At 38.4% G+C, this 15,927-nt stretch overlaps 1 protein-coding gene across 1 annotated transcript; it reads right to left on the bottom strand.

Moving 5' to 3' along the window:
- Positions 1-4,120: 4,120 nt before the first annotated feature.
- Positions 4,121-15,320, bottom strand: LOC103142661 (protein NLRC3-like). Its single transcript, XM_007558818.2, has 12 exons — positions 15,235-15,320; positions 15,045-15,140; positions 14,842-14,955; positions 14,125-14,241; positions 13,722-13,847; positions 12,839-12,920; positions 10,908-11,121; positions 8,974-10,750; positions 8,712-8,885; positions 6,478-6,651; positions 6,306-6,352; positions 4,121-5,226 (listed from the first exon to the last, which is right to left on the bottom strand). Exons 2-12 carry the CDS (start codon positions 15,113-15,115, stop codon positions 4,658-4,660), a joined length of 3,465 nt encoding a protein of 1,154 aa, XP_007558880.1. The 5' UTR covers positions 15,116-15,140; positions 15,235-15,320; the 3' UTR covers positions 4,121-4,657.
- Positions 15,321-15,927: the final 607 nt, after the last annotated feature.

Here is a 15,927-nt window from a genome sequence, read left to right as displayed (position 1 = left end):
GCAAAAATAATTGAATAAATAAATAAATAAATAAATAAATAAATAAATAAATAATCCTGGTAAAAACGCACACCGGACCGCGCAGGGTAAAAAACTCAGAGTTCAGTTGATCTGTTTAGATCAGACAGATCCAACTGACTGATGAATTAGCGCAGATTGTTCTGCAGATGGGAACCAGGAGGAAGTTGTTCAGACCCCAGCGGGTGAAGTGATGCTAATTTAAGTGAAGTCGCTTAATTTAATTTATTAAAAGTTTTTAAAAGCTGGTTTTTGTCACTACGAGAAAAATGTAGATGCATTTATCTGTTTAATCTGTGATGGGATCTGGATTCACGGTGAATATTAACTAAACTGCATAAAATGCGACTAAATAGTCGATGTTAATATGATTATAATTTCACGGATAAAAATAGTACAGGACCGATTTTTTTTCATGTTGTCGGTCAAGATAACGTCTAGAGGGACCTGCCGCCCTGACACCAACTCACACACATCTTCATTCACAGTCTTACTTGTAAATCGATTTTTCTTTTCTTGGACGTTTTGATGTTAGCTTGTTGATGTCTCAGTTTTATTCGCTGGGAAAATCAATAAGCAGCTTGAGGTGACTCTGCTGCTCTCTAGTGGAAAGAAGCCGTAATGTTGGCTGGTAACAATCGGAATGCATTGTGGGAGATGTAGTTTGTAGTCAATTCGTGCTCAAAACCTATTGTAAGTCAAAGTCGGCCTATAAAATGCTGCGGGAGCCACATAAAATGACATGGCGGGCCACATGTGGCCCGCGGGCCTTGAGTTTGACACGTGTTCTATGCCTTGCCGCCTGTACTGGACTGTCTGAACTTCTCATTATTAAATCATCTTCATCTTAAATCTGGGTTTCTGCATTCATTCTCACCACTTCATGACACTTGTATTGAGTTTCTTGGTTATTTCCTGGGTTTTGAGCATTTTGGTTTACTCTGTTATCAGCGTTATGTAACAGATGTAGAATGAATCACGTCAAGGAACCAGGATTTGCATTGATTTATTCCTGTTTAAAACAAAAACATGTTCAGCAGCAGCTCCTGGCTCTGGCTTTCCCACACACACCTTTACTATCCAAAAGAACAAAAAAATAACCATGTTGACACGGTAAACTGGATAAATGTCGCCAACGTGGGAATTAAATACCCAGAACAGTGTTGTGCTAAACATCTAAAAGTTAAACTATTTACAACTTATGAGTTGAGCAGCATACTTTTTTTTTTTTACATTTTGAATATTTAAATGTACAAGCAGAAGACAGCTCTGTGCGTTTACCTCTCCCCAGCCAATTTCAAGCCATGGACATGCAGCCTGCTGAAGACAATCTTGAGCCTCCTCAGAGCTTCTGCCTCATCAGGAGCAAATACAAGCAAATCGTCCAAATAACAAAGCAGCGTCAAAAAGTTCTGATCACCAAAGATGTTCATCATGAGGCGCATGAAGTTGGCAGGACTGTTACAGAGGCCCTGAGGTAGCCTGTTAAACTCATACAGCCCCATGGGTGTGGTGAAGGCTGGTAGTTTTTTATCATCCTCAGCCATGGCGATGTTATAAAAACCAGAGGTGAGGTCCATGGCACAAAATATGGCACTGCCACCCAAAGCTGTCAAGCAGTCCGATTGGTGCGGCAACGGGTGAGCATCCTTAACTGTACGAGCATTTAGCCAGCGATGGTCCACACAGACCCTTAGATCTCCATTCTTCTTCCACACCAGCACTACAGGAGACGCTGATGGCTCAACTAGAATGGCACTGCCCTCGGAGAGAGGTGAGTTTTTGGGAAGTCTGCCCCAAATCAAATGTTCTTGCTTTGGGAGGAGAGTGACTGCCTGCACCAGTTCAGCTGTTCCAATAAAATCTGGGATTACATCACCTCTCCATCTTTCAATGCCAGATAGCATACTAACAAACTGTATTACTTCTGGTGTTTGGGCAGACTCTGGTTTACTCATAACTTGCCAAAAGTGAGGAGACTGTTTGAACTGGTTTAGAAGGTGTTTGATGACATTTGTGCCCAGAATTAGGTGATCTTTCTGCCCAGGGACCACTAGAGCTGGAACACTAAATACACAGTCATATACTTTCACTTTCAATTCATGGATGCATTTGGGTTTTACTTGAACTCCTCCACAACCTACAAGAACGATATCATTATTAATTCAGACTATTCGAAGTGCCCAAAGGAAACATTTTTTCTGTTACTAAAATGGTTAGAAGCATGAAAAATGGTTTTGATTAATCTGTTACATTGGAAAAGCAGGTTGGCAAAGATTTAACGGGAATTATAGGCAACACAATAGATCATTTTTCATTTTATTCTACTGACTTTATTCTGTTATACCTTTATTCTTGTTAACCACAAAGAGATTGATGATGATTATGTTTAAATTGTATTATTTCAATATGTGCATACACCATTACCTTAAGTTAAATCTTAAGTTCTTCTTTTAAAGTGGAAAAAATGTGATGAATAAAGAGATTCTTGTTTAAAATATAAATGTTTGAACAACGTTAAAATGTTTCTGTTGTAGTCTTTTAGAAAATTAAGCACTAAAAATTATTTTGAGATAGAAGGAGGATATTTTGGTAAAATGTTGGTGTTTTGTGATGAATTGAGTGATGGAAGATAATCCAGCTTCTCTGATAAAGAGGGAAGTTCTGCCCTCTAATGGGTCGAATGGGCACTGCATGATAAAGGTTAACGGCCTTTGCATGTGACGTCACGCTTTTCAGAAATCTGCCCGCTCCGCCATGATGGACGTCAAAAACAACCAATGTGCCTGGGAAGCCTGTCAAAGTCGCCTAATATTGATTTCACTTTAAAAATGGTCTTAGGACGCTGCGGTCGGCTACATAAACAGGCAAGGATGCAAACCAAACTTGTAATTTTATTGTGTAACTTCATGAGGAAAGATACGGCGGCGAAGGATGGCAGCCGTCAATCATAAAAACTGGCAGCCTTTGGTGTAATCGCGAATTTATAGCGAACGCTTTTTACAAGTTAAGAAGGAAAAGCTGTTTATGACACAGTGATATGAATCATGTGGTGTGAACTCAGACAAACTCGGCAGTTTGATCACCAGGTCAGGAGGGAGGAGGTTTGGGTCGGTTTCTAAGCTAGTTTACAACTTTTGTAAATACCGCAGCCTATGAGTCCCACCCAGGTGTGTTACATAGAAACCATGAATAAATTGGTAAAAACAACTTGGGAAAACAATTTCAGTTTATCTGGTAAACTCTCCCGTCCGTCACTTCCCACCTTGAATGATAATGCAAAGGGTCAATACTAAAACATAGAATATTAATGATTCTGATACATTTGCCATTCAGATTTTTATTTGAACTGTTATAATAAGGTGAAATGAATCTGTTCAGATGGCAGAATTCACTTTAAAACAAGGAAAGTACTGAGTCAGGGATCTTAGACCTTAAGTTGTGAGATCAATAACATAACATGGTATCAGACTATATTTATCATACACATTCACACATTTACAAAGAAAGTCACAACAGTTAGCATATAAACACTTTAGAATTGCTCATAAAATTACAGCACATAGAAATCTGATTAAATAAAATGAAATCAGTGTGTCAGCAAAATGTCAGATATATATAAAACTTTATTAACATTAAACAGTTAAACAAAATCAACCACATAATGCTTTATTTTGTTCATTAAAATTTAAAATTTTAGCGTTAAATAGAAAAACTAGACATTTTTAAATAAATACAATAAAATTTGGTTCCTTTCTGCAAGAATCTAGTAACTGCTTCACTAATGTAGGCGATTGGAGAATCCAAGTCTATATTTCCTTTAGAAAAGCAAGGGGAAAATAATTGCTGAGAATTAAAGACACATTTTTATAAATCTTTTAGTTTGTTTTCTCTGCAAAAATGTTGCAGACAATAAACCCAGAGGACAAGTTAAATTTAATAAACTAACTTGACAGCGCTGTTAGTGAATCCTTTAGTTTTTCCTTTAGTTTGAAGTTTAAAATGATTTGTTTTTTTTAAATATTGTCGTCTTCATGACCTGAACCTGAAGGTTTGCTGTCAGAAAATCAGCCAGTTTAGCTTTTGAAGATTTCTTTTCTGATAAGTTCATAGTTAATGTCTTTCTTAATGTTGAGACATTCATTCACACACAAACATGGTTAATTATAATCAATGTTGCTTATTAAAGTAAATTTTAATCTTAAGTCTTTGATGGTTCATTGTGAGCAATAAATTAAATCAAAACCAATAAAAACAATCGATCTATCAGGACGGATTAGAGCAGAGGAGAGGTTAGCGATGATTCTTCTAGAAACCTGATGAACCTTTTCGGTCTGAAGCTTTGATGTTCTCCAGATGTGCCTGGTTTCCTCTGGGTAATTCAGTTTCCTCCCACAGTCCAAGTTAAGCAGATTTGAGTTTCTAGATTATGTGTACATATGTGTGTGTGTTGATTTTTGTTGGATATGTTCTCTGATCATTCTCTTTGCAAATTGAGCATTTACATGCTAAGAGTTCAGATCTGAACGATAACCTTGTTGTATTACATATTTACAGCAATGAATAGGTTATCTGTCCATCTTTTGAGTGCTGCTGAGTTCACTTTGTAAAACATTCTTCTCAAAAGGATCAGCCATCATTATTCAACCTGAATCAGGTAAACTAAAGAGGATTCATCATCAAGCTCCTGGGTTTGTTCAAACCCAAATGCAGCATAGAGTGGTTCAGTGAATGTTGTCTGAAACGTATGAAGATGGCTCTTTTTTGGGATGGAAGCTCTTCTAAGGAGCAAGTAAAAGGACACAGTGCCTGCAGACCAGTCCAAATACACTCCCAGGGTGTTGGCGTTGGTGTTTTCGAGCAGTTTTACTGCTGTCGGTGTGTTGTTGTGCCAGGCAGTGAAACTCTGAGGACTGCATGAAAGAGCCCAGGACTGATCGTTCCCACCAATGCAGCACTCGTCACTCTCCCCCTTCCTCCTGATTCCTTTGTATGTCAGTCCTATTCTGACTGTCCCTTTCCATCGGACCTCCCAGTAGCAGCGACCAGTCAGACCATTAGTGCACAGCACCTGCTTCCAGGTGTCAAACCTCTCTGGATGGTCGGCGTATGGCTGCTCCTCCTTCACCACCTTCACTTGTTTGTTGTCCGGTGACAGCATCAGATTTCTGTTTGCTGTGCCGGGATCCAGTATCTGCTCAAGGAAGACTGACGAACGACAAAAGACTGGAGTTAGTGCACATTTTTATTTTCATAAATCCATATTTGTGTCATTATTTTCATCTTGGCTTTATCTAGAATAGTTTATATACCTTAATTACTTATTTAGGGGTTCAAAAATAAAGCTTTATAATCCCATTAATCTCAGATGTCTTAGCCAATAACTTCAGGTTCTCTATGTGCTTTTACCATAGAGGGCAGAATTGCCAGACATTTTAACAGACTCTCCTTAGCAGAGTCACTGAATACTTGATAAGATTTCTGCCCTGATCTGCGCTGCATCAAGTCGTTACAGAATCATACATCAAGCCAGCAATCCTCTGCACAAGACAGTTTTTCAAAATCAAATCAGTATGACAGAATGAAATGACCTTTGATATGGAGCTCAGCAAGCTTGATAAACATATTTCTACATAAAATGAATTTCAAAAAACTTGTTTTACACAAGTTTAGCAAATTAGTGGCATCTGGTTTCAGTTTTACTGTCAATATCACTGTTGGAAAGACAGTTAGTTATGGCACCGAGATATTTAGTTTGTATTGAATGTTTCTCATTTAATGTGTTAAGGTGTCAAGAGACATCTGGTGGCCAGTATTGGTAACTGCGCTCTTTAGTTTAAAACGAGTTAAGCAACATAAGCAGCGCTAATTTTGTGCTAACATTGACAACACATAGGTTTAACATAAGAGCTGCATAGACAATTGTGTGTTTTGTCACTGTAGATACGCCACGTTTAGCTCAGGCTTGATATTATTGGTTGTTTGTTCTGTCATATTTGAGGCTGTTTATGGTAGGAGCTACATGCTAATGCTATCCACACTGTGGAATGTTTGCTGTGTACTGTAATCTCTGCTAAACATATAAGTTATGAGTGTTTAACACCTGATTGTTCAACAAAACATACAGACTAAGAATATCTGTCTTTATAACCTTTTATTTGAGGTTTGTCTTAATGTCACTGAATCTAATCTGTATGAATTTTATTGGTATGAATTTGAATTGTAAATAAACTGAACTGAAATGGAAAAGAATATAGAAAGTAGGACACTAGAAAGGTTTTACTTACACCTTTGGGGTGATGGATTCAGGCGATGTTTTCCACAATGATCCCAGCTGTATAAGAAAGAGGAAAATTAAAGATGTTGAAGATATGCTGTGAATATGACGAGTTGAGCAGGTACACATAGTAATTGTTTTGTGCTGAAATGATTTATCTGGATGAAAATAATTAAATGTACTTTAGAGTTTTCAGTTTCCAGTTTGGATCCTTCAGCCCAGCGGTAAAAACATCCAGTCCTGATCCTCCTGGATGGTTGAAGCTCAGGTCAAGCTCTCTCAGATATGAAGGATTGGAGATCAGAGCTGAAGCCAGATATGCACAGCCTTTCTCTGTGACCAGACAGCCTGACAAGCTGTAAATATTCATCAAAACATATTGTTACATCAGCAACTTATGAATAAATGTAAAAATCCAAGCTATAAAAACCATACACTGAAAGAATTTCCCTTTACACAGGTTTTTCTTCAGGGTGTCCATATGTGCTCTTGGCACCTGGATACCAGAGGCCGCAGTTTGATGATTGACTTTGTTGTCTTTTTTTATCTGATCTGTCACCGAATGTCCTGAACATTTGGGTGAAGAGGTCAACTGACCACTACTTGGTGGTGAATTGGCTCCAATGGTGGTGAAAGGTACCAATCAGACCTGGCAAACCCAAGCGTATTGTGAGGGTTTGCTGGCAGTATCTGGCAGAGTTTCCTGTTGGATTGAGCAACAGTTCCAACCTCAGGCACAGCTTTGAGCCCCTCCTGGAGGAGGCAGGGACACTGACTCAGAGAGGGAAGTTCTGTGCCTCCGTTGTGAAGATGGCTGACTGGAGCTGTTTTTGTCCTGGCCGTGGATCACTGGACCAGCTCTACACCCTCAGCAGGGTCCTGGAGTTTGCATGGGGGTTCGCCCAACCAGTATGTGTTTTCTGGACTTGGAGAAGGTGTCCATCTGTGTTTCTTGGGGAGTCCTTTGGGTGTGTATTCTGGGAGTATGAAGTATCAGGCTCTTTGATAGGGGCTGGTAGGCTGCTATGTGAGTGATGCCAGAGCTAAGTCTGCATTGCTGGCAGTAAGTCAGGCTCATTTACAGTGAGTTGGATTCTGCCAAGGTTGCCTTTATGAACATAATTTCTTGGCACAGCCAAGGTGTTTAGGGATTTTGTTTTGGTGGCCTCAGGACTACACCTTTGTATTTTGCAGGTCATGTAGTCATATTGGCTTAAGGGCTGTTGTAAATGATTATTTTGGTAATTACTTTATTATTTTAGTAACATCTATTGATTATTCTGACAATCAAGTTATCGGATAAAAAAAATTATGAAGTATAATATTGTTAATATCACCATGACAGCAGTACTAATATTGTCCCAAATTTTCATATTTGTGCATCCCTAACAATTAGTTTTCTGTAGTCTAAAAAATTAACTAGTAACAATAATAGCTTACATATTAAATTAATCTGGTCAAAATTTTACAAACATCTGAAATTATATTTAATTTATTAATAAAGCAGCAGGCTCACAAAGACACATAACAATGATTATGTTTATGAATTCATTCAATATAATAGATGAACTCTCACTTTGTCCAGACATTTACAGCTTTTGTGTACATGTACGCAAAGGGATTTGGCACCTTTGTCACACACAGAAAAACACATCAGCTATGTCCTGCCATGGGGTGCTCTGCCACTCCTTTGTCGCGACCAAGATGGTAATGAAATTATTTTCTGATTTGTCTGTAAAGCTCTGCTAAACAATCAACTACAGCAGCCCGCTGTGTCCCATCTATATCTCCATGAGTCTCCGCTGTACCTGTATACGTACACCCACCTTCTTTGGGTCGAGTCTTTGGGTTGGGGAACAGCTCCTGTCCCAGGTGGAGGAGTTTAAGTATCTTTGGATCTTGTTCACAAATTAGGGACAAAATGGAATGGATGATGGACAATCGGACTAGTATTGCATTTGCAGAAATGCACACTCTGTGCCAGTCTCTTGTGGTATAGAGAGAGGAGAGCCAAAAGGTGAAGCTCTCAGTTTTTCGGTTGATCTATGTTCCTACCCTCATCTCTGGAAGAAGCTTTGGGTAGTTGTATCCACGAGAATGTGGATACATTTGGTCAAAATAAGTTTCCTCTATCTGTGTTTGGGCTCTATTTAACTGGTCATCTGGGAGGGGCTCAGACCAGAGTCACTGCTTCTCCACATTGAGAGGAGCCACTTGAGATGACTTAGGCATCTGGTTTGGATGTCTACCTGGTGAGGGGTTCTGGGCATGTCCCACAGAGAGGAGACCCAGTGGAAGACCCAGGACACACTGAGGGACTATGTTTCTCGCCTGACCTGGGAATGCATTGGGGTTCCCCCAAAAGAGCCAAAAAATCTTTAAAAATATATATTTCCTCAATCTTCCAAATACTGACCTGAGAACCTTCAGTTTACACTTTGGATTCCTGAGTCCATAAGAAAGCAAATCTACTCCTTCATCATGCAGATCATTGTCACTCAGGTCCAACTCTCTGAGGAAAGAGTTCTCAGCAGTTAACACTGGCACCAGATGTGTACTGGTCCTCTGTGACAGGTTACAGCTACACAGCCTGAAAGATAAATTCCAGATCATTACTTATTTTCATTTTCTCTCTTAAATAAATAGTAACATTTTCTTGAATTTTGTGTGATACATACAGAGACTTCTTTGATACTTTCACCACTGGTGCTAGCCACATAAGGGCTTCATTTGATTTAGAGAACCTCTTGAAGTCAAAAACATCAAACACTTTTTGTGAAGACAACAAGACAAAGGTCAGTGCTGACCACTGAGAAGAGGTGAGCTCTTTTTCAAGGACTTCTCCACTCAGGTACAGCCGTATCTCCTCCTCTAGAGAGTGGTCATTCAGTTCATTCAGCCAGTGAAACATCCGGATGCTTTTCTCAGCATCAGGACAATCCCTGATATTTTTCTTGATGTGTTGAACAAGCATTTTTTGAACCTGCGGAACATTTTTGGTCTTTTTCAACAAGCCTTGTAGGAGGTCTTGGTTTGTTTTCAGTGAAAGCCCCAAGAGAAAGCGGGTAAACATGTCCAAGTATCCATCTGGACTCTCCAAAGCCTTGTCCACTGCACTCTGGTAAAATTGTTTAAATTTAGATTCGGGTTGCAAAGCACTGCGACTTCTTCTCACCAGATTGTCTCCAGCCTTCATGAACACCAAGAAGACATAAAGTGCAGCCAGAAACTCTTGAATGCTCCGATGGACAAAACAAAACAGCCTTTTCTGGCTCAGTATGCTCTCTTCCTTGAAAGTCTCTGTAAACACTCCTGGGTAAGCTGATGCAGTGTTTATGTCAATGCCATACTCTTTTAGGTCCTCTTCATAAAAGAGCAGGTTTCTTTTCTCCAGCTGCTCAAAGGCTAGTTTTCCCATTGCAAGAAAGATTTTCTCAGTCTCTGAATTCCAGATGGAATCAGTCAAAACTTTTTTCTGATACTTGGCATTGTCCTGTTTGACCTGTACAGCCAAGAAGTGGATATACAACTCAGTCAGGGTTTTGGGAAGCTCTGTTTTCTCTTTATCTTTCAGGACCTGATCCAGAACTGTAGCGGTGATCCAACAGAAAACTGGGATGTGACACATTGTGTGGAGGCTTCTTGATGCCCCAATATGAGAGATTAATTTACTGGCCTCTTCCTTGTCTTGGAATCTCTTCCTGAAGTATTCTTCCTTCCGCTGGTCTGTGAAACCTTTGATTTCTGTCTCACTGTCAACATACTGAATAGGGATCTGATGGACTGCTGCGGGTCGTGTGGTTATCCAGAGACGGGCTGAGGGAAGTAGCTTCCCTCTGATGAGGTTTACGAGTATCATGTGGACTGAGGAGGGTTGTGTAACATCTGTCAGAATCGGAGCGTGGTGGAAGTCCAGAGGAGGCTGAAGTTCATCCAGACCATCAAAAATAAACACAATCTGGAACTCTTCAAAGTTGCAGATTCCTGCTTTTTTTATCTCAGGAAAGAACTCATGGATCAGTCCCACTAAGGTGATGTTTTGAGATTTCAGCAAGTTGAGCTCTCGGAAGGTGAATGGGAAGATAAACTGTATATAGTTGTTGGCTTTACCTTCAGCCCAGTCCAAGGTGTACTTCTGTGTCAAGAGTGTTTTCCCAATACCAGCAGCACCTTTGGTCACCAGCGTTCTGATTTGATCATCTCTTCCAGGTTTAAAAACATCCTCACAGCTGACGGTTGTTTCTGGATCATCTGGTTTCAAGGATGCTGCTTCAGATTGTTGGACCTCATGCTCATTGTTGACCTCTCCTTTCTCTTGCTTTGTGACATAAAGCTCAGTGTAGATCTGATTCATAGACGTCAGTTTTCCTCTCCATGAATTACCCTCAAACAGGTACTGACACCTTTTGGCCAGGCTGGACTTTAATTTCACCTGGCAAATAGCAACTTGAGTTTCTGAAACAACAGACAACATAATATTCTTGTTGTGAATATTAGGTAAATACATGAAACAAAATCTATCTTTTCTAAGTTCAGGATGTTTTTATTGATCCAGATAAAAAAAGTCACTGTCATGACACATTAATAACAAAAGAACGTGATCATTTCTCACTATTTTGTAAAGAATCAGCCAGCTGCTCCTCATTTCTTCTCTTCAGGAAGTTCAGTGTGATTTTCAGGAATGCATCTCTGTTGCCACTCCTTTGCTCTTCATCACCAGCTGTTTTATCATCCACAATAAGACACCCTGAGCCCTGTGGACTCAGCATGTTCTTCATCTTCTGCAGTTCAGTCCTTACAAAACTTATAATGTCATCCTCAATTACCTGGAAAAGCACAAAAATCCTATGACACCATTTTTCAATAATAATCGGAGAAAGGGCACCACCTTGCATAAATTAACCAAACATGAAACCATAACAGATACTGGCGTCTACGTGCTATGGAAGATTTTCTGAAGCCATATTATACTCCTATTGTTGTTACATTTAATGAAAAATACATCTGTTAAATAAATGACATTATAAGTTGTTCCAAACTGTGTGTGTTGGCTGCTTGAGGTCAGAGGAGGATGAATCCTTCATGCTATGATCTCAGCACCTCTAGAAGGTCAGAGCACTTCTTTTTTCTCTCCATAGTAGCTCTGCCTGGTCTGGCTTTCTGCTTGGCTGTGATACCATCCTGGACAGAGGCTAAGATGATGCTGCCAACAACTAAACATTCTCCCTTTCTGGCTGTTAATTTTTTACTTTTCATTAAGACAGAAAGAACTCCCACATCGGTTCTTCTGGGTTTTTTGTGTGGATCTGCTCTGTCTTCTCCAAGAACCAATCGGTTGTGGCAAATGGCCATTGTACTGAACCAGGTTCTGGTTACCAGGTTCTGGTCCTGCTGGAGGTCTCTTCCTATTAAAGGGGAGTTTTTCCTCTCCGATGTCGCTACATGCATGCTCAGAATGAACGATTGGTGTGAAGTGAATGGCACAACTCAAGCAAGTGTCTGTTGTTGCCAAACGCTCATCCAGGAGCAGTTAATGCTGCAAGTCAATGACTCGATGCAATCTTCCAGGTTTCCTTAGAAAACGTTTTCAACTAATTTGAATAATGAAACAAGGTGATGGACTGTTTGATAACTAGGACTAATTGTAATGTATGATTTAACTGAAGTAAAGTGCCTTCAGGCGACGTTTGTAGTGAATTGGCGCCACATAATAAACTGAATTGAATTGAATGTAACTGAATAGGGTTTGTTTGTGTTACACCATACAAAATTTACACATTTACAGGTTAATTATTTATTTTGGTTCAACTCTAGTTACGTTAAGTTAAAAAAAAACACTTTATTCACAATAGGAATCAGTCTGTCTTCTCTTTTTTCAGACCTCTTGAGCAGGGATGTGACACTGTGAGCATTTTATATATTTTCTTTTTTAAATAATTTTTGCTCCTGGTGGTTTTTATCTGTTGGAGGCTTTGCAGGAAGAAAGCAGAGACAGAAGGATAGGACATGCAGTAAATGACCAGGGGGCTGGAAACTGAACCCAGGACTGCATATGATGCACCTGCTTTACTGCTGGGCCTCCTGGTACCTGGCTTTGGATGAAGTGAACATGTGTGAGAAACTTTTAACTCAGTCAATTGAAATGTTTTATTTCATGAGCAAAAACTCTGTTTCCTACTTTTCACCTGTTTTCTTTGATTATTGACTGATTATGACCAACAGCTCATTATCAGTTTCCTACATTGTCATTGTTGTTGCTGCATTGACTGAAACTAAAATTAGCTCATCAAGAGGCTATGTCTGCCAGTAAACGGCAACAATGTGAACAAACAGGTTTTAGGTCTTTAAAACTTGGGACTTTCCTGATGGGAAATCTGATGTGAACCAACTCTTTAGGGTTATTTCCTCTCATTAAAATATGAAAAAGTTATACCATTTGAGAAAGTTTATTTAGTTTGTCCTGAACTCAACTGAAACTAAGCTGAAAAGAATACCAAAAACAAAATGTGTGTAAGATCTGAAGAAATAAAGCTGCATTTATACCTTGAAAACAGAATCCAGATGCTCTTTATGGTCTCTGTCAGTCTCTGATCTCTGGTTGGAGAAAGTCGATATTCGAGCCAACCTAAGAGACGAAGAAAAGAAATGAAGAAAGGCCACAGCAGATTACAGTCTAACTTTAGTCCACTGCAGTCACACTCACTGTGATACAGCTTGGTGTTACCAAGGCAATTATCTGTTTGCTTTGAAGCAAAAATCTGTTGCAGTAAAATAATATGAAAATCTTTGCTGTCGAATAAAATACTTTTTTGCTCATTTCCATTTAACTTTTTTAAAAACAGATGTAAGAAGAACATTAGTTTGACTAATAATGCTTTGGTAAGATTGTAATCATTTTTATTATAGTGCCTGATTTATTATTCACCTGCTTCAAAAATGTCCTGTATTTCTCTTAGGTACCTGCTAGAGTCCACTGCAGTGCAGGCCGTCTTCAGCTCAGATAAAATGTCATTTTATATTCAAAAATGAGGAAATTACAGTTTTAAAGATCTTGATTCTTAAAACAAGCTGAGCAGAGAGAGGGCCTCTATGAAGCAGAACTACCAATTATAACTAAAAAAGCTTAAACTTTTGTATCTTCTCATTGTTTTGGTTCATCTATGAATAGATTTTATAAAAAGCTGCCAGTCTGGTTTTCATCCGGTTTATTTTTATTTCTTCTCAGAAACTACTCTCACATTCCTCTTTTTTTAGCTAATTATGACGCAAGAGCAGCCATGACATTTCATATTTGTTGCCATGGCACCCTTATGTTGTTCTTTTAGCACTTTTTAAACACAACATAAATTAGTTGAGTTTTTGTTTATGTAATGAATTTGTGTTGGCCTCATTTTAAAAGGCCTTAATATTTGTGATAAAGTCTTACATTTCCAGAAGCGAGTGGCCTCGTGTCTTGGGTTCAGTTGGTTCATCTTTAGATTCCTCAGGACTCTCAGCAAACGTGGACACCAAACATGGCTGATGTGGTTCTGGTGTCTCCTGATCCACTTGGCTTCAAAACAATATTAAGATTTATTAGTTACATTTAAAAGTTAAAGGTAGTTCAAATCTGTGTCACACATAAATTTGAAATTCATTATTTCAACAGCTGGTCAAAGTCCATAGTAATTACTGGACTTTGATAAATCTGGTTTCTGCAAAGTCATTTGGTGTCAACATAATATAAAATTTAAATATTCACAAATAGTTTCAATTAATATTTGTTCCACAAATAAAATGGAAAAAGTTTTATTACAACTGAAAATTCCCATAATAAAGTACAGTCTCACTTTTCATTTCCGGTGGGTTCTCTTTGCTTGAATTGAATTGGGTGATCTTTAGACCTGACACTTTCCATGGACTCACGATTTGCCTGGGAAGGTCCTGGTCCGTGTAGTTTCCTTTGGCTTCAAGACAAAGTGTACATCAAAATTAGCTATTACAATTTTTTTGTTTGAATTTAAAATGTGTTTTAAATTCAAACATATTTAATCAATTATTTCTGAGTATGGCTCAGTAAAGTCTTATATTTTATTATCAGATAAGAGGTGATAAAGTGATTCTCGTCTCTTCTGAGCCTTTTGGATTCTACACACAGGTTGACAGATAAATCTGTTCTCTGGAAAGCCATTTGGCGTCAACACAAACTGTGAATAACCAGAACATTTAAATTAAAACTTGTTCTTCAAATAAAATGTCAAATGATTGACTAAAAAAAAAGTTCTTTTCAGAGTCCTCCTTCCTTGAATTCAATTAGCTCAACTTTAGACCAGTAAAGTTTTTGTTTTAATGTAAAAATAGTTTAAATCAATATTCTTCTGTGTATTGGTCAGTAAAATCTTAAGAGGTGATCAGGTGATTCTGGTCTCTGCTGGTCCATTTGGCTTCGACATAACATAACATAAAATCGGTCACGTGAAAGATTTAGTATTGAGTTTAATCTTTTTGACTAACCAGAACACTTTCTACTAGCTGAGTAAAATCTTATAACAGTTAAGAAATCTTACATTTGACTTTCAGGCGAGACGTTGTTGAAATAAATTGGTTCAGTTTTAGACCTTTCAGTCGCCATGGACACGCAGCTTAAATCAGATGACTCTGGTCTTTCTTGTTCCATTTGGCTTCAGTGCAAAATGAGCAGATAACATTTATGTTAGAGCAGAACTATGAGCTGAACACTGTCAGTAAAAAACATAATTCATATTCTCACCTGTTATCTGTAGCCTGCTTGTTCATATGTGCAGACAAAGTAGATTTAGGTGAAGAATTGTTTTCCTCCATTTCCTCATTTGAAAGTATTTTACACCTTTGGCAAATATCAGGTAGAATTGTCATTTGAAAAATAAAAAGAAATAAATTACAATTAAATACATGCAGTTTAAGCGGTTAAGGATTCCTACCTGTAAAGGTTTAATCCACCTCAGAACGATAAACCAGTGTAAAACACAGCATCGCTTCCCAGATGAGTGAGTGAGTCTGATTTGTTGTCACTCTGGTTAAACCAGTCAGTCACATGGATTTTGTGTCTGATGACAGGAAGCAATGTCAGCGTAATTTGAATACAGCCACTTACTGGACTGGAGCACAACTAGTTACCAGTTAATGTTTGGTTTGAGCACTGGTTGTTCCTGGTTTCTTTTTGAACTTTCTAACCAAATTCTTCTCCATCTGATGGTGACAATTTGGGTCAAAGTTGACCCAATTGAGTGTTTTAACATTGTAATGAATCAAAACACTCATTATAGCTGGGTTTGAAATAGATAAATCAAGCTAACATTAAACCAACCTTGATCTTATAAAAAATGTTTTACTTTGCTTAAAAACATTGTGACAGGAAACATTCATTCAGACACAAAGACGAGTCATCAAATATCCATCCAGCAAAAATCCAGCGATCAAGTTGAAGCTTGCTAATTAACATTTATTCAACTATAAATGGGGATGTATACAGACATATTTAATAAATTAGAATATCATTGAAAAGTTTATTTGCTTCAGTAACTTACTAATGGAAACACATTATATAGGATAATAAAAACTAATGTTTTCAATCCTTTATTTCCACTAACTATGATGATTTTCTGCTTACAGGT

The sequence above is a fragment of the Poecilia formosa genome, unplaced genomic scaffold (genome assembly GCF_000485575.1).
Source record: "Poecilia formosa unplaced genomic scaffold, Poecilia_formosa-5.1.2 Scaffold99, whole genome shotgun sequence".
NCBI classification, from domain to species: domain Eukaryota; kingdom Metazoa; phylum Chordata; class Actinopteri; order Cyprinodontiformes; family Poeciliidae; genus Poecilia; species Poecilia formosa.
This window is presented reverse-complemented; position numbering and strand designations above follow the sequence as displayed.